Here is a 23,041-nt window from a genome sequence, read left to right on the forward strand (position 1 = left end):
GTTCTGGAGCTACGCTAGCGGCTTAGGGAAATAAGACCCCTTTTTGCATGACGTGTCTTATTTTACCTCAAAGGTATCAAGAAATAGCTCAAACCTTTGATGGCTAGTTAAGGTAACAGTTGTCCAGCTTTAGGCCTAATTTAAATTATTTATAAAAAAATATATATTATCAAACAAATGCAAATTAGTAGAGCAATACAAATGTGTTTGCAAGTAACACATTTATATGTGAGTAAATAATTAACTCATAGATATAACTTTATTAACTCATTTATGCCTAGCGTATAGAAAAAAGGCCTTGGCAAACAGTGCAGACCCAGATGAGATGCGGCGTCTCATCAGGGTGTGTGCTGGTTGCTTAAAGGGATTTCTGTAAGAAATATTCTAAATATAGAAATAAATATACTAGACATCCCTAATTTTGGAAAAAATTGATCCAATTTAGAAGGATGGGAGAGTCCACTAGGCATAAATGGGTTAAAACATTAACAGCTGTTAGCTTTACTGGCCATTACAGTTTTGAGAAACCAAGCCCAGTAATGTAAATCTGCTTATCATTTGTGTCCTGTTCTGTGAAAATTGGGCAAAATGCATGTGCGTAGAGTGTCGTCCCAGATTAGGACGACACTTTACGCTTTAATGGTAGTTTTCGTTTTAAGGAAGTCCCTTATAACCGAAAATCTGGTAAAAGCGGAAAGTGTTGTCCCTGATTAGCCTGTGGGGACTGCACAGGCTAATCTGGGACAACACTTAACGCACATGATTTATGCCCAGTTTTATCAGAACAAGACACAATTTTTGTTTGACCTGCAGGACGCCTGATAACAGTGAAGTATCTACGCCTGGAGCACTACCACGAGCGCTTTCCCGACTCCAGGAACAGCCGACGCCCTCTGCAGCCGGCCAAGTCGGAAATGCCCTCCATATCTCGCCCATATCACCGGTCAGCTCTGGAAATGACGTAACGCTTGATTCCTGGATGGTTCATTTAATTCCCGGATCATAAGTTTGATTCACAACTGAAGTGGTTGATTTCATGAATTAATGCTATATTACCAATACAATGGTGACTAAACTGTAGATTGGTAGATTGGTGCCATTGGACGCGTTTGTAGTCTCTTTGGAAATCAAATTAAATTTAAGACCTTTATGACTATATTTAAGTTTTCAAGACTTCATTTCCAACCTGGGAAAGGGTAAATGTTAATTAAGTTACCATAATAATTTAATTTGCAAGTTTGCAATGACTAATGATATACCATTGCCTTTTAAAAAAAAAAATACAACTTTATTTAACTTCAGAACAGACTGAAAAATAGCCAGCGCATTTGAAAATGTTAATTTTTAGTGGATAAATAAGAAACATTTAAATGAATGGTATTCTTAGAATAAAAAAGTTTCAAGACATTCTTCATTCCTGTTTTCCTTTTAAATGTTGGTTCATGGGAATAGGCCCATTTTCAAAAACCTGTATAAAAAGCAGTTCTATGATACGGACTAGTCATGTATTTGCATATCCATCTGATTTCTGACATGTACCCTTTTCTTCAAACTAGATCTTTTCCAACAAGTTAAAACACAAATGCACTGGGCTGTTAATTATATTAGTTGTATAAATGACATGTATGTATCACTGTGTTACAAGTTCAGATGCTTCAAATGTTGCAATAAATGCCATGTCATTAATATTTTTGTTATGTTCAGATTTTTAATGTTCTAATTGAAATAGTTTGCTGCTTTTTGAGTGCTTTGTGGATAGCTGTATTGCAGAAATATTCATTTTTGTGATTTACCTGTCAATATAATGTAGTATGTTTATGTATTTTTTATTAATTGTAAATGTTTCATTAGGGTTTTTCTTTTTCGACAAGGCCAGTTTATTTTATGCACATAAATTAACCAGTGACATGTTGAAATATTACAACTTATAAATGTTTGCTTTTTAAAGGTTATTGAAAACAAATGTATGTAATACAATGGTGCACATTTAATGTAAAAGAAACTGGGATACAAATCTTGTGTTTTGATGTATATCTTCTTCATGGTACCAAATGTTTTCTTGATTTTTAAGGTCGGCTGTTTTCGGAGAAAACCCGAGGTATTTTCATAGCCTCCTCGTCATCCGCCGTCCGTTACATTTGCTCTAAAATTAAAGTGCTTCCACCTACAACTTTGAAACTTCATATGTACATGCGCCTTGATGACTTCTACATGCCACACCCATTTTTGGGTCACTAGGTCAAAGGTCAAATTCACTGTGACCTCTAATATAAAACTTTAACTTTGCCTCTAACATTACATTGCTTCCACCTACAACTTTGAAACTTTATATGTAGATGCACCTTGATGAGTTCTACACGCCACACCCATTTTGGGTCTCTAGTTCAATGGTCAAAGTCACTGTGACCTCTAAAAAAATTCTGACAAGCTTTTGCAGCTGAGCGTGGCACCCGTCATGCGGTGCTCTTGTTAAGCTCACCTGAGTACAACATGCTCATGATGAGCTTTTGTGATCCCCTCTTGTAAGTCATGTGTTGTCTGTCTTGTGATCGCCTCTTGTAAGTCATGTGTTGTCTGTCTTGTGATCGCCTCTTGTAAGTCATGTGTTGTCTGTCTTGTGATCGCCTCTTGTAAGTCATGTGCTGTCTGTCTTGTGATCGCCTCTTGTAAGTCATGTGTTGTCTGTCTTGCGTGGTCAATATTTACCTTGTTAACACTCTGGAGGCCACACTCTGGAGGCCACATTTATTTTCCAATGTTCATGAAACTTAGTCAGAATATTTGTTCTAAGGATATCTGGGCTGATTTTAAAATGGTTCTGGTTGGTTGAAAAACATGGTCGCTAGGGGGCAGGGGCAGTTTTCCTCATATGGCTATAGTAAAACCTTGTTAACTCTAAGTCACGTTTATTGTACAATCTTCATAAAAGATACACTGTAACTCCAATATAACGCGGATGACGGGGTCCAAGCCACGCAACAGCGTTATAAACGGACAGCGTTATAAGTTTTGAGCTTATTTATTTAAAAGGGCTATAAAAACAGGTAAAGTATAGCCTATAATGTAGGTCCTGTGTATTGTCATGCTGTGTTGTCATCCGCAAATACATGCACATAAACCGAATCGAACGATAACAGTATACATACCGCTTTTTTAATGTGCACATTTATCTGATAATCCAATATAATTACAACATCACTTACGAAAAAATAATGTTAAACATTTATGACAAGAAATATGTTTACGAAGTTCGTAAACAAATTCATTTGCCTACGCCATTTTTCAGAAAAATTAGTACAGTGCATTATGGGACACAGCTTTCATACGACGAGCGAATTTAAATTTAGATTGAATGCAATACAATACATATACAAAGAAATATTTTATTGCGTCATACGCAGCATGTAAAAAACGTGCTTTCCGTGGACTTTCCGATAATGGGAACAAATTTAAGTGCATCTCTGTTAACTATTACACTGCGTTAGCATGTAGTCAGAATATTTGTTCTTATGTTATCTTGGATGAGTTTGAAACTGGTTCTGGTTCATTTAAAAACATGGTCACCTGGGGCTGGGGGCATTTTCCTTATATGCCTATAGTAAAACCTTAACACTGTTGAGGTCATATTTATAGTCGAATCTTTATGAAACTTGGTCAGAACATTTGTTTTAATGATAGCTCATCTGAGTTAAAAAATAGTTATGGTTTGTTGAAAAACATGGCCACCAGGTGGCAGGATATTTTTCCTCATATTGCTGTTGTGAAACCTTGTTAACAGTCTAGAAGTCACATTTTTAGTGCAATCTAAATGAAACTTTGTTAGAACACTTGTCCTAGTGACTAATCGGTCGAGTTAAAAAATTTGTCTGGTGTTTTGAAAATCATGGCCTCCAGGGGTGGAGGGCAGATTTCCTTATATGGCTGTAGTGAAAACTTGTTTACCCTATATTAGCCACATTTATTGGCCAATTTTCATGAAACTTAGGTAAGAACATTAATTTTGGTCCCAATGAAAACTTGGCTGGGATTGAAACTGAGTTATGTGAGCTATTAAACTAGGTTACTTGGTCAAATTAAAAACATGTTAATACTCTTTTTAAGTCACTTTTTCGGTCTTTATGAATAAGCTCAAACTTTTTCAGGATAGTCTAGCTCTTTTGGGTCTCAGGGTTAGCACCAAAAGGTCCATGACCCTCTTGTTAAATCTTATTTTCTTTTCACTCTTTATGATTTATTCATATCATGTTGAATAAAAAATCAATTAGTATACTCTCATTTCATGTTAAGTTTAAATGTTACCACATCTGTTTAATCCAGTTTGTATTTTAACTGAACACTGAACATGTTTTGGCCATTATATATGTGCGTTAAGTATTGTCCCAGATTAGCCGGAGTGCAGTCCACAAAGGCTAATCAGGGGCGTTACCTTCTGGAAAGTCCCTTCTCAGCGAAAATCCCATTTAAGCAGAAAGTGTCGTCCCTGATCAGCGTGTGCAGACTGCACAATTTATGCACATGCATTATGCCTAGTTTCCCAGAGGGAGGCACATGTGTATGTATTTCTTTTAGCTCACCTGATTGCTCAGGTGAGCTTTTGTGATCGGTCTTTGTCCGTCGTCTGTCTGTCCATATATCCGTTTGTCCGTCGTCCACATTTGGTTTGTAAACACTCTAGAGGCCACATTTCTTGTCCGATCTTCATGAAACTTGGTCAGGAGATTTGTCCCAATTATACCTCGATCGAGTTCATAAGTGGGTCATGCTGGGTCAAAAACTAGGTCAAAAAAAGAGAAAAACCTTGTAGTAAACACTATAGAAGTCACATTTCATGCCCAATCTTCATGTAAATTTGTCAAAATGTTTGTCTTAATGATATGTTGGTTGAGTTCAAAAGTGGTTCCTGTCCGTTGAAAAACATGGCCTCTAGTGGGCGGGGCAGTTTTCCTTATTTGGCTATAGAGAAACCTTGTAAACACTGTAGAGGCCACATTTCTACATGTAGGTCCAAATCTTACAAAAACCTTGTAAACACACGTAGAATTAGCATTACTTGCAAATGTTTGCATTGCAAAAAACCCATGCAAATGGACAGTACTCTATCATATGCTCACACTGCAAATGTAAAGAGAACCAATCTAATATGCTCTAGAGTACTGAATTTTCAACTAACGGTAAGCAATGAACAAGGCCTTGTAAAAAAAGGTGATATTTATATTTGGTATGGCCATTCCCCCCTACCTCTTAATAAGAAAGGCAGTTGTCAGTTAGTGGCAGAAGTGTGCATCGAGGTCTGGTAACCCTGCTATCCCGGGAACAATGTGGGTTGGATAACTGACCACCATCACATGACTCCAATACTGTTATCAATGGCAAAAAATCCAACTTAAACTCTGAACATGGTAGCTATTATTGTTTGTGGGAATCTGTGAACGGACCGGTAAATAGTCTCTATAAAACACTTTCATTGTTAACGAAAATATGATTAGATGGAATGTAGTAAATTGAATGTTAAACTGATTGTTATTTATATGTGCCGTGCTCTGTGGAAAGGGGGCTTAATGCATGTTCCTAAAGTGTCATCCCAGATAAGCCTGTGCAGTCCACACAGGCTAATCAGGGACGACACTTTCCGCTTTTATGATATTTTTTGTTTAAAGTCTCTTCTTTGCAAAAATCTAGTTTAGGCGGAAAGTGCTGTCCCTGATTAGCCTGTGCAGACTGCACAGGCATTCAGGGACGACGCTTTACGCACATGCGTTAAACCCATTTTTCACAGAGCACGACTCATATAGTCTCAGCATTGGTAACATGTTTGCAAGTGTGTGACTAGACTACCTGTTGAATTTACATTGATGCATATCGGAATGCATTTGACATTTGTTGTTCTAATTGTGTATGCAGAATGTGATACGGTTTTTGTAATGTAATGTTTTGAATTACAAAATAAACTGTTGTTTCACTACAAAATATATAAACTTAACATCATATGTTGTTTATGAATTAACTGTTTCTCTAAATAACAAAACACAAGGTTTAGAACATGCTCATATGGGTAACATTGTATTATATTTAAAAGAGACAATTGAATAAGTTGGGATTATTTTGATTCATTAACATTTGTTAGGTGTTAAGCACATGATAAAAAATACTATCAAGTTTGTTATTTTGTACTTTCTTGTCAAAAAGTTCGAATTGAATGCAATTTTTCATAAAAAATATGTTCAGTTTAGTTCAGACTATAAGACAAGTGAGCTTTTTAAAGGGACTTGTTTACAGACTTTGAGTTTTTTTTAAGTCATAAAATATGTTTACTAACAAATATTCAATGTTTTTAATATTCTTAATTGATAAAAATAGCCAGAAAAATAGTTAAATAAAAAAATGCTGTCCCTAGGATTCAAACATGGATTGTAGCCTTTTGTGGTGATCATTTAATCATACATGTATCCGCTATGCTAATAATCCAAGTACTTTCCCAATTATTGAGAAAAAGCGTGTATTAATATACTGATTTTGAATTATGATTATCTGTTAGTGAAGCAATATTTTAAATATTTTTCTTAGTCAATTGCATTTGTTTGCTTGTTTTTACATAACACATACATAATTTTTAGCTCGGCTGTTTTCGGAGAAAACCCGAGGTATTGTTATAGCCAGCTTGTCATCTGCCGTCCGGCGTAGGCGTCGTGCTAAAACCTTAACATTGGCTCTAAAATCAAATTGCTTCCACCTACAACTTTGAAACTTTATATGTAGATGCACATTGACAAGTTCTACATGCCACACCCAGTTTTGGGTCACTAGGTCAAAGGTCAAGGTCACTGTGACCTCTAAAAAAAAAAAAATCCAACAAGCTTTTGCAGCCGAGCGTTGGCACCCATTATGCGGTGCTCTTGTTTGAAAATATATTAAAACTATTTTGAAAATCTTCATTTTTACAAACTTCAAACAAGACCCTTTAAGGGAATGTGAAAAAAAATCCTTGAATTAAATAATCATAGATTCTGGTGCAAAGTTATGATATTCTTAAAAATTATTTTATAATACGCTTTACAAAGTTAAATGGTATAATAAGATATTCAGTGGTCTAGAAATGGCTACATAATTTAAATAAGACCAATGTTTGTATTTTATTAGAGCCTTCATTTGTTTGAAGCTGACTTGTGTATGATTCTGTACATAATAAACATTATAAAAGTATCAACTGTTTGTTACATATCCGTTGGCATGCCCATTTGCCAATTCCGGTTTTCATAATGTAAAATATCGCAAGTTTTTAGTAATAAAGGTACTGGTTATTTCGTGATTGCTGAAAACAATCAGTTTAATGTTAGTATAAACATGTTTTTTTTTACTTTCAAACTATATTCAATGTAGATGCAATATTGAACTGTCATAACCTAATGTTTGTACAAACTTTCAGCAATTATTTAATGCAAAAAATAATTTCCAACATGGAAATATTCAACACCATGTTTTTTGTTGTTGAAATATGAAAAAATATACAGAAAACTTACTTGAAATTGATCTTTGCACACGCTTTTGTCCAGAATTTGTTGCATACTAACCTGAATGCTTTGTTAAATTGCTTATTTGTCACAGCCGCCCGACTTGACATAAATTAGCAGTGTTAATGGAACTTTCTATGGTGTGTATTTTTTGGATCAAATTAAATACAGCCATTTATTATCTCTCGCTAGAGGCAGAGGGATATCCATCGTCGGATACAAACGTTCGACACATTCCGCTATTCTCCTTTTATCGATTGCTGGAGAGTAACAGAATGAAATAGTCGTGGGTATCCGACGATGAGTGATATCGTTATTGCACTTTGTTGTTTTGTATGATGGAACAATTATGAAACCATTGATTTCTACACACCTATGAAGTTTCATGTTGAAACGTATCTGAGATCTAGCCCTGAAACGTTCCATGTTATGTATGATGTGTGGAAAACAAATTAATTCACATAGATCTATCAATGACTGAGAAGTGATACACAAGAGGACCACCGGGAAGCATAACATATAGAGTTATTTCATGGGAAGTAAAGAAAACTATTATGTCAATTAGTGGTATTTATTATACAATTTTGTATATGTAAGGCTTCTTTTATACATGAACATACTTTCATAATTTCAAGGTCTGACAATGTAATGTCAAGATGAAGGGTAGATTTTTTTGGTTGGGTATGGAACAGTCATAAGAAAAACCTATTAAAGCTTCAAACAATAAGAGATGAAAAGTTAAAATCTATTTAATATGTGTCACATATAGATAAGTTTGAAAAGTGAATTGAGTTTGGATGAAATGGGTGGAGAATGTTAATTAACAAGATGTGTTTGTGAAATGCCCCCCCCCCCATATCTTTGACCTTGAAGGATGACCTTGATCACTCAAAATGTGCAGCTCATTGAGATACACCTGCATGCCAAATATCAAGTTGCTATCTTCAATATTGCAAAAGTTATGGCTAATGTTAAAGTTTGACACAAACCAACAGACAGGGCAAAAACAATATGGATGGTTACAGGCAACAACTATAAGTATCAAAGAGATGTAGCAAGCATTGTTTGTGCTTGTGTAATCAGTAGAATCTACTTACCAAATCACAGACAGAAAGACATCAAGACAAACGTTATTGAATATTAATCACTGCATGCCTTCCGCAACAAAATGGCGTGGGCATAGTAGGTAAAATGGCTTATTTCTTGTTCTGTCCGTTTTTCTGCGAAATGCAATTGTGTGCCTTTAGGGTTTTATCAAAGCTGGTACTATCTTGTAGCTTAAACACAAATTCATTGCACAAGAATCATTGGAATAGTTGGAATAAAAAATGAAAGTCATCAAGAATATATACAAACATTTTATTAGTTTTTTTGATTGTGTAACAACATAATAGCCATTGTTTAAAGAAATTGCATTGCTGTTTCAATGTTTACAAACATATTTTCAAAACTATGTGGTTTAAACTTTATGATGCAAAGAAATACCAACCTATAGTGTTTCAATTTAATATATAACAAAATGTCAAAATGTATATGTTTTTAATGGTTAGTTCAAAATCACAAATTCCAAAGCCAATAAATATTTTAAACAAGCAAACGTGTATCACAAAAAATGCCACTGTCAAGAAAACACACAAAAAAGTTCTAGTCAATCTTGGTTATCTAATGATAATAAATACAACTACAAGATATGTCAGCAGCAAACGAGCATTTTATATGGTCCCTAAAAGTAATGCAAACTTCTTATTTTCCTTAAAAATTTCCTTTCATAAATGTTTTATCCACTATTTGTTTCCTATGGTGCTCATGTTGTTAAGCGAGTCCCAGTTTCTTCTTGAGTGACTCTGGCATGGCAGGGGGAGGTGGGCGGGGCAGACCAGTGGCAACCTTGAAACTGTCGTAGATGAACCACTGCAGGGCTGTCAGGGTACCAATCATGATGATCCTGGGCATCAGACCCTTCCACATGCCTGGTAAGAGGAACAGAAGTGTTAGGCAGGAAAAGCATAAGTGGACCCTTAAATGGACACGTAGGAAAAAAAGGTGAATGCCAATTTCTGCCATAGCAGCACAAGCTACCCTGTACATTTGTGAGACCATGAGACCTTGCGTGCCTTTAAAACACACAGCATAGCTCCTGATACAGGCTGGTCTCCAGCTACGTGCCTTTACAACACACAGCATAGCTCCTGATACAGGCTGGTCTGCAGCTACGTGCCTTTACAACACACAGCATAGCTCCTGATACAGGCTGGTCTGCAGCTACGCAGGCTGTATCAACTTCATGAATATTAACAAAGTGTCCAAGTCAATGAAAGCGTTGAATGACAAACAAGGATTTTACCAGAATTCATTGCCTGAGGTATATTTCTCTGCCATGTTTATGACTCAAGCACTCTCGACATGCAACTGGTCAAGTTGCTGGTAAGTAGGCTGTCCACCTGAATCTGTGGACAAGGCCAGTTAACTCAAGAGTGGATCTAAGGAACAAGGGGTACAGAATCGAAAAAAATGTGTTAGTACAAAAAATTGCAAACTAAAAACACAAATGATTTTATTTCAAAACATTTCCCATGGACATGACCACCTAAATAATTTCAATGTTTGTCTAAGTCAATGAAAGCGTTAAATCACAAACAAGGATTTAACCAGAGTTCATTGACTGAGGTATATTTCTCTGCCATGTTTATGACTCGAGCACTCTCGACATGCAACCGGTCAAGTTGCAGGTTAGAAGGCTGTCCACCTGAATCTGTGGACAAGGCCAATTAACCCGAGAGTGGATCTAAGGAACATGGGGTACAGAATCGGAAAAGGTTAGGATAAGTGTGTTTTTACAAAAACTTGCAAACTAAAAACATGAATGATTTAATTAAAAAACATTCCTCCTTTTAATAGAAATAACTACTGTCATGTCTCCGTAATTTTAATGTTGCAGCTGAGCACAAACGGGTAATCAATGCATAACAGTACCAGGTATTTATGATTTGGCATTAAAACCATTAAAACCAGGAGGTATTTTAAGTGTGAATTGATATTTGCCTTCACATATTGATTTAAAGAAATATGCAGTACTCATAAGTTTCCAAATCTTTCCAAAAATCATTTGGAACACTTCCTTAAAAGCTGTTCAAATATTGTTAGGTAAAAATTCCCACAATTATTGTCCAAGTTAGTGAGAGAGTTAATTCATAAATAGATTTAACCAGGGTTCACTAATTGAGGTATATTTCTCTGCCATGTTTATGACTCAAGCACTCTCGACATGCAACATGTCAAGTTGCTGATAAGAGGGCTGTCCACCTGAATCTGTGGACAAGGCCAGTTAACCCAAGAGTGGATCTAAGGAACATGGGGTACAGAATCGGAAAAAGGTTTTAAAAAAATGTGTTAGTACAAGAAAATTGCAAACTAAAAACACAAATGATTTTATTTCAAAACATTTCCCATGGACATGACCACCTAAATAATTTCAATGCTTGTCTAAGTCAATGAAAGAGTTAAATGACAAACAAGGATTTAACCAGAGTTCATTGACTGAGGTATATTTCTCTGCCATGACATGTTTATGACTCAAGTCAAGCACTCTCCACATGCAACCGGTCAAGTTGCTGGTAAGTAGGCTGCCAACCTGAATCTGTGGACAAGGCCAATAAACCCGAGAGTGGATCTAAGGAACATGGGGTACAGAATCGGAAAAAGGTTAGAATAAGTGTGTTTTTTACAAAAACTTGCAAACTAAAAACATGAATGATTTAATAAAAAAACATTCCCACTTTTAATAGAAATAACTACTGTCATGTCTCTGTAATTTTAATGTTGCAGCTGAGCACAAACAGGTAATCAATGCATAACAGTACCTGGTATTTATGATTTGACATTAAAACCAGGAGGTATTTTAAGTGTGAATTGATATTTGCCTTCACAGATTGATTAAAAGAAATATGCAGTACTCATAAGTTTCCAAATCTTTCCAAAAATCATTTGGAACAGTTCCTTAAAAGCTGTTCAAATATTGTTTGGTAAAAAATCCCACAATTATTGTCCAGGTTAGTGAGAGAGTTAATTCATAAATAGATTTAACCAGGGTTCACTAACTGAGGTATATTTCTCTGCCATGTTTATGACTCAAGCACTCTTGACATGCAACCGGTCAAGTTGCTGGTAAGTAGGCTGTCCACCTGAATCTGCGGACAGGGCCAGTTAACCCAAGAGTGGATCTAAGGAACAAGGGGTACAGAATCGGAAAAAGGTTAAAACAAATGTGTTCATACAAAAAATTGCAAACTAAAAACACAAATGATCTAATTTCAAAACATTTTCCCTTGGACATGACCACCTAATAATTTCAATGTTTGTCCAAGTCAATGAAAGAGTTAAATGACAAACAAGGATTTAACCAGAGTTCATTGACTGAGGTATATTTCTCTGCCATGTTTATGACTCAAGCACTCTCGACATGCAACCGGTCAAGTTGCTGGTAAGTAGGCTGTCCACCTGAATCTGTGGACAAGGCCAATTAACCCGAGAGTGGATCTAAGGAACATGGGGTACAGAATCGGAAAAAGGTTTAAACAAAAAGTGTTCATACATAAAATTGCAAACTAAAAACACAAATGATTTAATTCCAAAACATATTCCCTCGGAAATGCCCACGTAAATAATTTCAATGTTTGTCCAAGTCAATGAAATAGTTAAATCACAAACAACGATTTATCAGGATTCATTGACTTAGGTATATTTCACTGCTATGTTTATGACTCAAGCACCCTCGACATGCAACCGGTCAAGTTGCTGGTAAGAAGGCCGTCAGCCTGAATATGAGGACAGGGCCAATTAACCCGAGAGTGGATCTAAGGAACATGGCGGTAAGGAATACGGAATATTAGACAACATACAAACACTAATAATGTCACCGAGATTCTATATACGTGTATTGTGTTGAATTTGGAACTGGTATTGAGGGATTTCACTTGTTTGATAATTTCTTTCATCTACAAAGGTAAGAATAATTTATAACCACTAAATATCACATCTTGCAAAAAGATGTGGATCACATTGTCCTAAATTGAAAATTTTGCCTTTGTTACTAGTTTCGAATAACTTTGAAACTGAGCTGTGAATTGCATATCCAGTGATTTTTTTGCTTTTATTTGTTACAGCCTGTGCCATTTGAATTGGGAAAATTAGCGCGATAAACAATGAAATTGGGAAAAATAGCACGATAAACATAAAATTAGGAAAAATTAAGCATTATAAATATGATTATAAGTAATAGAATTAAAATTGTTCTTAAATGCATGTTCAGGGGTTTTTCTCGCCATTTTGGGAAAAGGAGTCTGGTCAAATTGGGATTATTTTAATTGATAAAAGTGGCAAATTTGGGAATTATTTATCAACAAAAAGGACTAAATTAAAGTTATATATTTTGCAGGCTGTTTAAATAAAAAGTTGAGATCTAGAGTAAAGAAATCATAAGTCATAAGAGACTTCTTTCTTTAAAAAAAAATTAAACAATATTTTTTTTGAAAATTGGGCTTTTTTGGGAAATTTTGGTCAGCTTTTTGGGAAAAAACGTTGATTTTTCGGGAAGCAGCCGAAAATCGGCGGTAATTTTGAGCAAAAAAATCACTGATATCATGTTCTTTTTTTAATGGCCAAGTAATTAAACTAACATAAAAAGGGAATATTTTGCAAAATATTTCGTAAATTAAAATTAAATTTTGGCTAATGCTATATGGAATGATGATCTTTTTAAGTGTTAACTTTATTTTTTGAAATATTGAACAAATTAATCATATATTTTTAGTGTTAATGGGCTTTTAAATGAGACTTATCATAATTAATTAGAAGTAACAAGAAGGATGTTTGACGTAAATGAATATTTCTTGCATTATTTCACATACAACAAGAGATGTGCACTTCAGAAACACAATGCCCTCTACTGCGCCACTTTGAAGTAAAATGTCTATCATTTGGCAGGTATAGAATAGAAATCATCTCCCTTAAAAGCTGATTACTTCCCTTGGATTTTGTCCAATCCAACCGGGGGGGGGGGGGGGGGGGCAGGGGGGATCAGACATCACTGACAACCAACGCCTGTGGTTTATCATCAAAGAGATCATAAGATCATAGCCAGAGTTCATCATGTATCTATGGACATAAGTCCACAGGTATGTAATGAACCCTACCATTCACAAATTAGTACATGAAAGAAAGAAATGATAATTATATCATTTAAAAAAAACTTTGACATTTGATTTATAAATAATCAAAATAAAAAATCTGTACAGTAACTGTGAAAAGAACTTCAATTCTTGGTAAGGAAATATATAATCTGAGATTTATAATTATATAAATTACTTCCCTTGAAAATAATTATCTCTAACAAATCTCTATTTTTAGTAGCAAATAATTAAAAGCCACTAACGTGACTGTAGATTCACTACTCAAAATGTGCAGCTCCATGAGATTTGTATTTTTGACCTTAGACCTTGAAGGATGACCTTGACCTTTTACCACAATGTGTTTGTCAGAAACACAATGCCGCCTTAAAAAACGCTTTGATTTATTTAACAAAAATATATAATTTGGCAGGTCAGATATTATGTCCATTTAAAGCTTATTACTTCCCTTTGTTTTTTTGACCATGTGACCTAGTTTTTGACCCGGCATGACCCATATTCGTACTTGACCTAGATATTGTCTAGATACAACTTCTGACCAAGTTTCGTAAAGATCGGATGAAAACTTTTTGAATTAGAGAGCGGACACGAAAAGTGTGACAGACAGACCGACGGACATTGCAAAAACTATATACCCCCTTTTCTTCGAAAGGGGGCATAAAAATGCGCAGCAGCCTTAAAATGGAAACACTGACATTGAATATGTTTGGGTAACTACAAAATAATAGTCAACAAAGACAAATCTGCTTACCCATAAAACCAAGGGATTTGGCAATATCCACAAAGTTGCTTCCGGCGTTCTGGTTCAGTTTGGAAACGATGACATCTGCAGGGTGTGACACTATGGCACAGAATACACCAGCTGAAAAGGAGACAATTCATCAAGGTTGAAGTCTGCATTGTAGATAAATTGGACTGTGCAACAAAATTAATGTGCAACGTCTATAGACATTCCCAAAGTATTTATAGTCCAAAGGACATCCGGTCCTGGGGACTCCAATAATTTGCAGGGCCGGATTGGGATTCATAGGCCCGAAACATCAGTCTAAAAACCTATATATCCGAATACATTTGCAAAGTTAAGTGTTATGACTAAGGTGCTCCATTAATACTTAGTGTTCCTTGTTTTCCTTTATTTAGCGAATAAGTCGTACGGTTACATATTTGTTTTGTTAATTCACAGCAGCCATTGCCTTTGTCCAGATAACCAGTTACGACCGGTGCTTTTACACACTCCGTATCCATTTATTGGTTCAATAACACTATGAAGTATTTACCCACATAAGGAAAATTGAAAAAGATGAAATGGAAAATGAAGATAAATAACACAGCACTGAACAATTACAAATCACATTCTCACAAAGTATTGTAAAGCAAAAATAGCTAAACCACAAAACAGGTACAAACAATACAATTTCTTAGTAGAAAATTCCAGAAATATATAATGGTTAGCTCATTGCTATTAAAACAAATGTTTTCAGGAACTGATAGTTAAGTGTGACAGTGATTGATCATTGAGGAATGTCAATTAAAATTTACACAAAACAAAAATTAATACTGGTTAGAAATCAATGAAGTACCTTGAAAATCAGAAAATATGTAAGATTTCAAATAATTAATGCACCAAACTCAGATATTTTAAAAGCACACACCAATTATCATAATTTAGAAATATTCAATGAAAAATATTTCTGGGTCACGAAATTATATGACAAATCACAGGGGTTTTTTTTAGAAAAAGGGGAAGACGCTGGACGCTGGGTAAAAGGGGAAAATCGAGCGCGAAAGAGACATATTTGGGGAAAAAATAAAAACTGTTCATTTCAATGTCTATAACTGACCTACAGACTTCAGGTTTTTTTTTAGAAAAAGAGTCATGTCTCTGACCTTTTTGTTCTTAAACACATGAACAAGTATGATATTAAAGTCAAAGTCCTAAATAAAGTTGCAGGGGTAGATCTAATAATGGGAAATGTTTTCAACTTGGGCCGGGGAACGATGTCAATATTGTGATTTCAATTTCATGATGAATGGGTTGACGATCTAGATCTGCTACAGTATTGGAAGGGAAAGGTGCGGCAGCTGCCGATTGTCTACTTTCACTTTCACAATAATCCGACAGTATTAATCGATGTTGATTACATGTACCTCCGAATCCTGCTGGGTTTCAACGGTTTTTGATGATTCATTCTTAAAAAATACGTCAACGCAATTAATATTTTCCGAGTCCGAACGTTTTATTTTGTTCGTGTATGAACGCCAATTGTGAGACTTTTTCTGTTTTAACGTTTATATCTTGGCTTTCACATAACCCGGATGAAAATTCGACTGGTTTCCGGTAATTAATTGACGAAACACCCTTCTCGCGCAAGACCGGAATCCAGTAAAATAGTCACATGATTAATACGATTAGTTGCCCGGTTTCCATGACGTAATTTAAGAGCTATATATAGAATCACTGGGATTCCCAGATTTGAGTGTTCGTCGGGAGAGAGAGAGAGAGAGAGAGATCGTTGTACATGGTACAAATTGGATAAGCGTCGACTTCCCAAAAGAAAAAAAAAATTTCTTCGAGGGTAAAATATTATATTTTGGTGAAAAATTATATTTTTGGAGGGGAAATGGTATTTTTAGGGGAAAAATTCTGGTAGGGGAAGACGCCGAATATCGGCGTCACTTTCTTAGTAAAAAAAACCCCTGAATCAGATTATAAATACAAATGTCAACACACTGGCCAAACAGGTATATAAACAAATCAATTAACAGGCACTTTAAAAGATAAATCTGAACAGAAACAAACTGTTAATGCCTCGATAACAATGATCTGAGCTGCAGAACAAGTTTTCGCTAAACTGGAAAAACTAAGACTTGCTTGCATTGAAGGATATGTAAGGGTATGCATGCGCAATAACATATCATTAATGTAAACAAAACACAACGTCTAGTTTTCTACACGTATTTATTTTAAGCTCGCTTATTCAGTTCAGTTTTAAATATTGTGAAATCAAATTTTCCGCTTGAATTATTTCTTGGTCATTCTGATGGGCAACATGGCATTTTCAATCAGACCTATATTTAAAACATCGGTCAGGTCAGACACTTTTGGGAATGTCTGGGTTTAGCTTGTTTAGCATATACTTTACATTTAATAATATAAAATTTTACAAATATACGAATATTTTTTGCAATAGAACTACAATCATGTTTTAAACACGAACACACAAATCTGTCTCTTTGCTGGAATTTGTTGAGATCTGACATGTTATTTGTACTGGTAGTTCTAAACTAACGTTACTTGAAGTTGCAAGATCACTCAAATTTATTCTAGTCTATAAATATAAGTTAATATTTATTTCACTTAGTTACTAGCAATGTTTAAGGCATTTAATAGGAAAACACTTAATAGGCGACATTTAATGTTACAGAAAAACACTTAATTGGAAACATTTAATGTTTACATTCCATAAATCATATTAAAAACCACAATTCAAATGAATTTTATATAATTATTTTTGTATGCTTAAAGGACAATAGAAAAGCGTGCAAATTAAATGCTGAAATGAACAATGTAGTTTCATCTTTGCAGCAAGTGTGAGGGTACTAATTGCCTAATTAAGTTTTTTTTTCTTCTAAATAAACTCACATTTTGCGAGCATGCTGAAAAGGGGGCCTTTCTACTGAGGCAAGTAGAAGGAAGTACAACTTCAAGTAACTACAGATGGGCACTTAAGCTGTTCTTACCAATGTAGCCAGCAACAAAGGTCACCATGAGTTGTTCAGCCTTGTTGCATTCCGCCCTCGGTTTTGGCACAACGAACTTGTACAGTGCCTCGACTGTCCTCTCAAAGCAGGCAAACTTCATCATAGTGTAGGGAATCTGTCGGCTCCAAAGTGGCACAATACCCTTGAAGAAGCTGAAAAACAAATAAATTGTCCAACTGTTACAAATGTACGATACAAAATTCTGATTTCCGGTATAATTACTGAAACTGAAGGTCCTTTTGTCCAGTTTAATTTGACATGTCAAAAATATTCTATTTGTTCAGATATTTAATTGAAATTACGTATCTGTAAGAAAAAACGACTGATTTAATTTTACTTTGCTCCAATATGGCAAATAACAATCAAATAGATTTATTTGTAACCAACCAGTCAAATGAGCACGCAATCTTATTTTGATGTACGAAAGAATGAGGGTTTTTTATTGCTCAATATGATCACAATTATACAGGAACTGCTTCCAGCCTCTTAACAAACATGGAGCCATGCAAATGTAGCTATTTCCTTGAACTTTTCAACATTTAAAGCGAAAGTTACAATTTCAAAGAAACGACGTAGGCTAACACTCGTGTGTGTTATTCAGCAAAAACATTGTTTTGAAGTACTGTTGTTAAAATATTTTACATATAATGTTCTCATCAAATACCTTTTCGTTATCATTAGATTTTTTCCCCATTTCAGTTGTGTAACTGCAGTTTATATACTTTTTATTTAAAAAAGGTCTGATAAAATCTTATAGATCCTATACAATTCAAAAAGCTGCAAGACCTCATGTCCTGTGGATTGTTGTTGTCTTTCGTATGGATTGCTCGCTATTTATCTAGATGAAAAATGCCCTATGAACATGTTTACCCATTCCAGCCTTCCTCTCCCTTGATTCTAGGGAATCCCTCACGCAGTGTAGTGCTCCAGCCAGGCTTAGTCTGGATTCTCACTTTCACGGACTCCATGGGGCACAGAGCGATATCCGCAAAGAATTCTGCTGAAGCACTAGCAGCCAGGTACAGGGCGGTTCTAAACTGGTAGGCCTTTTCCTAAACATCGAATAACATACCAACTGATAACGCTTCATAATTATAACATTATTGTCATTCATAAATTTAAAACACAAAAAAGACAAATTATTTCTCTTCCCCAATACATTTCTAATCAAAAGGCTTTTTAAAACTTGGGGCCAGAGGGCATGATCTGAAAACAGGACCACTAGACAATATAACACAAAACATAAAAGCCCTGAATATTAATATGGCTTTTTCCTGCATTGCATGACGATGATCAGAATGTAAAAAACATATGATCACAGATGTTATGTTTCTTAAGCTTCTTTTGTTTAAAGATGAAATAAGTTGATACTTGTTTTGGTTTCATTTCAGAGCCTCAGAAAGTAATGGTGCTGGTGCTCTGGTCTGTACACAAGATAATACTGTGGAGTTTAATAGAATTCAATTGAAATGCATTCTTTTTTAATGCTAGTTTTTTAAATTTGCATTGTGATGCTTTGCCATAAATAAAGGACTCCATGGAGTAATAAACATGTTCTTTCCTGCTGGTGCAACTGATTTTTTTTACATTTTTAACAGGAAATGTGTTTGTCAGAAACACTATGTCCCCTTCTGCACCGCTTTTAAGCTATATATTTGAACTTTGACCTTGAAGGATGATCTTGACCTTTCACTATTCAAAATGTGCAGCTCCATGAGATACACATGCATGCCAAATATCAAGTTGCTGTCTTCAATATTGCAAAAATTATGGCAAATGTTAAAGTTTGACGCAAACACACAAACAAACAAACCAACAGACTGGGCAAAAACCATATGTCCCCCACTATAGTGGTGGGGAACATAAAAAACTACATTTAGCTCTGGTGGCCGACATATTCCATGCACCGAAAACTTTTTAAATTCATTCAAAAGGTCACCTAAGGTTCTCCAATGAAGTTTTGTTAAAACTGTCAAGGGGTTAAGGAGAAGTTGTTACAAGAATAAATAGCCCACATCATGCATGCACTAAGCAAAGCTGGACAACATTGTATCCTTAATCCTCCCCATGAGCACTATTTGCTCAGGTTAGCTAAAATCAACAGAGTTATAAAGAATTAGACATAGTTTACTATACTACAAATCTAACATCACAGTTACCTCTCCCAGGAGATTGGCATACAAATTCTTGAAGACCTCGTAAAAACCAAATTTACAGAGCCCCTGCGCGGAATAGCCAATTAATGTTGGTGCCCATCCTAGGCTGAGTCCACGAACACCTCCTTCAGCTATGGAGACTTTGAACCCATGAACGAGGCTCTTGTATTTTGCTGGATCCACCTGGATTCTGCATTTGACCAGATCAAGCGGGACCACTAGGGTATGGGTAAGTCCACAACTGAGCACACCTCCAACTCCACAGAGTGCAAAGTATTTAGCTGAGCCAAATTCACAGCTGTACTCTAAAAAACAGAAAACAAATAGAAAGCAAAATCATAAGTATTAAAATGAAATAATAATTGACATCTCAATTAAATCAAAACAGGGCCTAACACTAACTTTTTTCAACTAGCCCATTGGGGCTAGTAAATGCAGAACCTACTAGCCCTGACCAATCTTTCATGTGCCCTGACCCAAGTATTATCAAAACCTTTATATTTATCATTCAACTTGTATTTTCTTGTGCGTGGGGATGCGCAATTATGATTCAATCATTCTTATTAGCTTGCCTTACTAATGCTAATGAATTCAATATTCATCTACTTAACCCTTTGCATGCTGGGAAATTTGTCATCTGCTAAAATGTTATCTGCTAAATTTCTAAAATTAGCATTTTCTTCGATTTTTTTCAAATAATACTATCAGAATAGCAAACAGTTTGGATCCTGATGAGACGCCACGTTCTTGCCGTCTGACAATCTTAGTTGTCACAAAATAACGTGTTACGGTAGTCGTAACAATTGTACAGGGTTAATTCTCTACTAAAAGCCGGGATCGACCATTAATATTAGTTTTGCTAATTAAATTGCATAAAAAAGGTTGTCAAAACACTTCTAATCGATCAAACAAATTAAAATCAGTCTGCGAAATAAGCGCACGCCCGGTGGCCTGGGCATGTAAATTATAGCTCGGGCCTATTAAAATTGCCATATGGTATGCCCGTCGGGCCAGTAGAAATTATGTGTATTAATATTGTTTACATTTTTAAGTGTGATAAACGTCATTATTTTGTGAGTACTTCCCGAAGATTTCCGACAGAACTTCGTTCAACTTCGCCTAAAATACGAGATTTAAATGCGTTCCGATTGGTTCATACATTCAACGGTCATTTTCGAGTCGTAACCCAGGCCACGTGGTGAACAATTTAAACTGGTTATTCACTATTGGCATACGTCATGCTGATGTGTTTACTGCTGAAGGAAACCAATCAACGTCCACGGCTTGCATTTCCGGAATAAACATCGTTTTACTTTGTAACCTTGTGTGTGTGTTTATTTCCAAATTTGTAAGTCCCTACGCGCACAAGGCTGCATAATGCTTAAATACGTAGCTAAAGCGAAGCCTGGCAAGAAACTGCCCACTACTGATCGTAAGTCAACAAATGACTGATCAATTACGGAAACGTGAATTTCAAGAAAAGTGGTTAAAAATCAGTGATGAAGGAGAAGCTACTTCTGTAAGACAGAGTTTAATAAGCTATGCTTAAAAACACAACATAAGAAAAAAGTCAACATGTATGATAAAAGTATGCCATCTTATGATCTATGCCTTCACTTGTCAAGTAAACTTCTGGAAAATAACTATCAGGTTGCTTGTTTTACAGGATATGGTTTCTGACAAAGATGATCTCCAGGATGGCAGTGATGATGAGATGAACGAAGAAGTTGTTTATCACATGTTGAAGACTTTTGATTAATAAAGGACATAATTAGTTAATTACCTTGACTTGTTATATTGTGTTGCAATTGTTTTTGCAATAGGCTTTACAGTTACCCTGGATACAATTTTACTTTTTAATAGATTATCTGCTATTGAAAGATGAAACCCTTTAGCAGGGTGTATATTTTAACAAATTTACTTTGGGCTTGTAATTTTGCTGCCGGGCTACTTGTCTTCACCATTCAAGTAGCCCGAATGGCTAGTGGATAAAATGAACTATCGTGAAGACTGTAAAATTATTTAAAATTGATAAATAACTAATAATTTTATAGTAACTTTGTTTTAATGTCGAGTTTTATACCTTCATCGATCCCGGACGATCCTGGGCGATCCCGGCTTTTAGTTAAAAACGTATTTTTATAGAGAAAACACGTCACTTCGAGGAAACCAATCAAAATCCGTATCTAGCGGAATTCCGTTTAAAAATAGGTACTGACATGTTTTACCAGGAAAACCGCCGGGGATTTTCTGAATTATCGGCCTCTTATTGATTGCAATCAGGAGGTTCCAAATCTATTTCGAGTTACGATCCGTTTGTTGTCTCAGACTTCACTCTGGGATTTAATTGTCATCTGATCATACTGTATAAAGATTTCTGCATCTTTGAAAAGCTCATTTAAAACGCAGTTTATTGATATAGAACACATAATCCCGCCAAAAATACACACGACCGGCCGGGCATGTTCCTGGGACAATGGCTAGCCCGGACCTAGTTACAGGCAGTGAATATCGTTCGGACGTGCCTTAGTGTTAAGCCCTGTTAACAATATAGTCATGAATTATTCACACACTTATTACGAACAATAAACCATGGTAATACACTGCAACTCAAATATAACGCGTTCAATGGTGTCCAAACTGCGAACGCCTGTTATAAATGGAACCACATTATAAGATTGGTGATAATGATGTAAAATGTATGTTGCAATCTTATCATATCATTCACAAATACCTGTATGTTAAACCTACCCTAATGATGTCTTCATAAACTGGATATTTCGTGTTAAATCGAAATTTCACGAAATTTTGACACTTATGACCTTGAGCACAAGACGCCGGTTGATTGTAAATTTAAAGACCTTGAATCGTATCCTAGAATTGCTGAATACTCTATATTGTTAGAAAAAATAACGATGTACTTGATTTTATACGATACCTGATGACCCGCCAGCGCATTGAAGCCGCTTTACGAAGAAATTTGACAGAGGTCCGTGTTTGGTAGAATTTTCCGTCGCCTCTGTCATTTTCGCCCTAAAATATATCAACACGTTTGTGAATGTTCCGCAACAACATATTTATGTAAAAATGTTGGTACAATGGAAGAGGTGTATTGTCACATAACATATTGGAGAAATAAAATGAAAAATATGGCAAAATATCCGAACTTTGTACTAACCTCTGCTGCAGCGGCGTGTTGATCGAGTGAAAGACCGGTAACAGTAAATCTGATTGGTTAACGCTCGTCGTGACGAAATGTTCAGTGTCGCAGCAAATAATGGGTAAATTTAAATACCGATTTTTACCAAAATTTACCGGAATCTACCAAAATCCATCTTGATCTTGATCTTGATACTGATACATTATGGCCATGCGTTGGGGGTTAAAAAGAAATAGATTGATAGGTTACCCGAGTTACTCAATCCAACCA

The 23,041-nt window shown here is 35.6% G+C and overlaps 2 protein-coding genes and 6 non-coding genes across 8 annotated transcripts in view; 1 reads left to right on the forward strand and 7 right to left on the reverse strand.

Annotated features, from left to right (window-relative positions):
- Window positions 1–7,200, forward strand: part of LOC127869072 (inner nuclear membrane protein Man1-like) — a 44,207-nt gene extending 37,007 nt beyond the window's left edge. Inside the window, 1 exon segment of the mRNA XM_052411357.1 lies at window positions 814–7,200. Coding sequence (XP_052267317.1) covers window positions 814–965 — 152 coding nt within the window. The 3' untranslated portion in view covers window positions 966–7,200.
- Window positions 7,201–8,851: 1,651 nt separating this feature from the next.
- Window positions 8,852–22,914, reverse strand: LOC127869091 (phosphate carrier protein, mitochondrial-like). Its single transcript, XM_052411411.1, has 7 exons — window positions 22,790–22,914; window positions 22,550–22,644; window positions 19,615–19,916; window positions 18,326–18,507; window positions 17,435–17,607; window positions 14,445–14,555; window positions 8,852–9,478 (listed from the first exon to the last, which is right to left on the reverse strand). The coding sequence occupies exons 2-7, from the start codon at window positions 22,635–22,637 to the stop codon at window positions 9,321–9,323; spliced, it is 1,014 nt and encodes a 337-aa protein (XP_052267371.1). The 5' UTR covers window positions 22,638–22,644; window positions 22,790–22,914; the 3' UTR covers window positions 8,852–9,320.
- LOC127865370 (small nucleolar RNA SNORA53) lies at window positions 9,807–10,002 on the reverse strand. Its single transcript, XR_008042624.1, has one exon. It is a non-coding gene; the product is annotated as a small nucleolar RNA SNORA53 (small nucleolar RNA).
- Window positions 10,112–10,307, reverse strand: LOC127865364 (small nucleolar RNA SNORA53). The gene has a single exon (XR_008042619.1). It is a non-coding gene; the product is annotated as a small nucleolar RNA SNORA53 (small nucleolar RNA).
- LOC127865368 (small nucleolar RNA SNORA53) lies at window positions 10,657–10,864 on the reverse strand. Its single transcript, XR_008042622.1, has one exon. It is a non-coding gene; the product is annotated as a small nucleolar RNA SNORA53 (small nucleolar RNA).
- On the reverse strand, window positions 11,535–11,742 carry LOC127865366 (small nucleolar RNA SNORA53). Its single transcript, XR_008042620.1, has one exon. It is a non-coding gene; the product is annotated as a small nucleolar RNA SNORA53 (small nucleolar RNA).
- Window positions 11,863–12,058, reverse strand: LOC127865363 (small nucleolar RNA SNORA53). The gene has a single exon (XR_008042618.1). It is a non-coding gene; the product is annotated as a small nucleolar RNA SNORA53 (small nucleolar RNA).
- On the reverse strand, window positions 12,181–12,375 carry LOC127865369 (small nucleolar RNA SNORA53). The gene has a single exon (XR_008042623.1). It is a non-coding gene; the product is annotated as a small nucleolar RNA SNORA53 (small nucleolar RNA).
- Window positions 22,915–23,041: the final 127 nt, after the last annotated feature.

The sequence above is a fragment of the Dreissena polymorpha genome, chromosome 1 (assembly GCF_020536995.1).
Source record: "Dreissena polymorpha isolate Duluth1 chromosome 1, UMN_Dpol_1.0, whole genome shotgun sequence".
Classification (NCBI taxonomy): Eukaryota; Metazoa; Mollusca; class Bivalvia; order Myida; family Dreissenidae; genus Dreissena; species Dreissena polymorpha.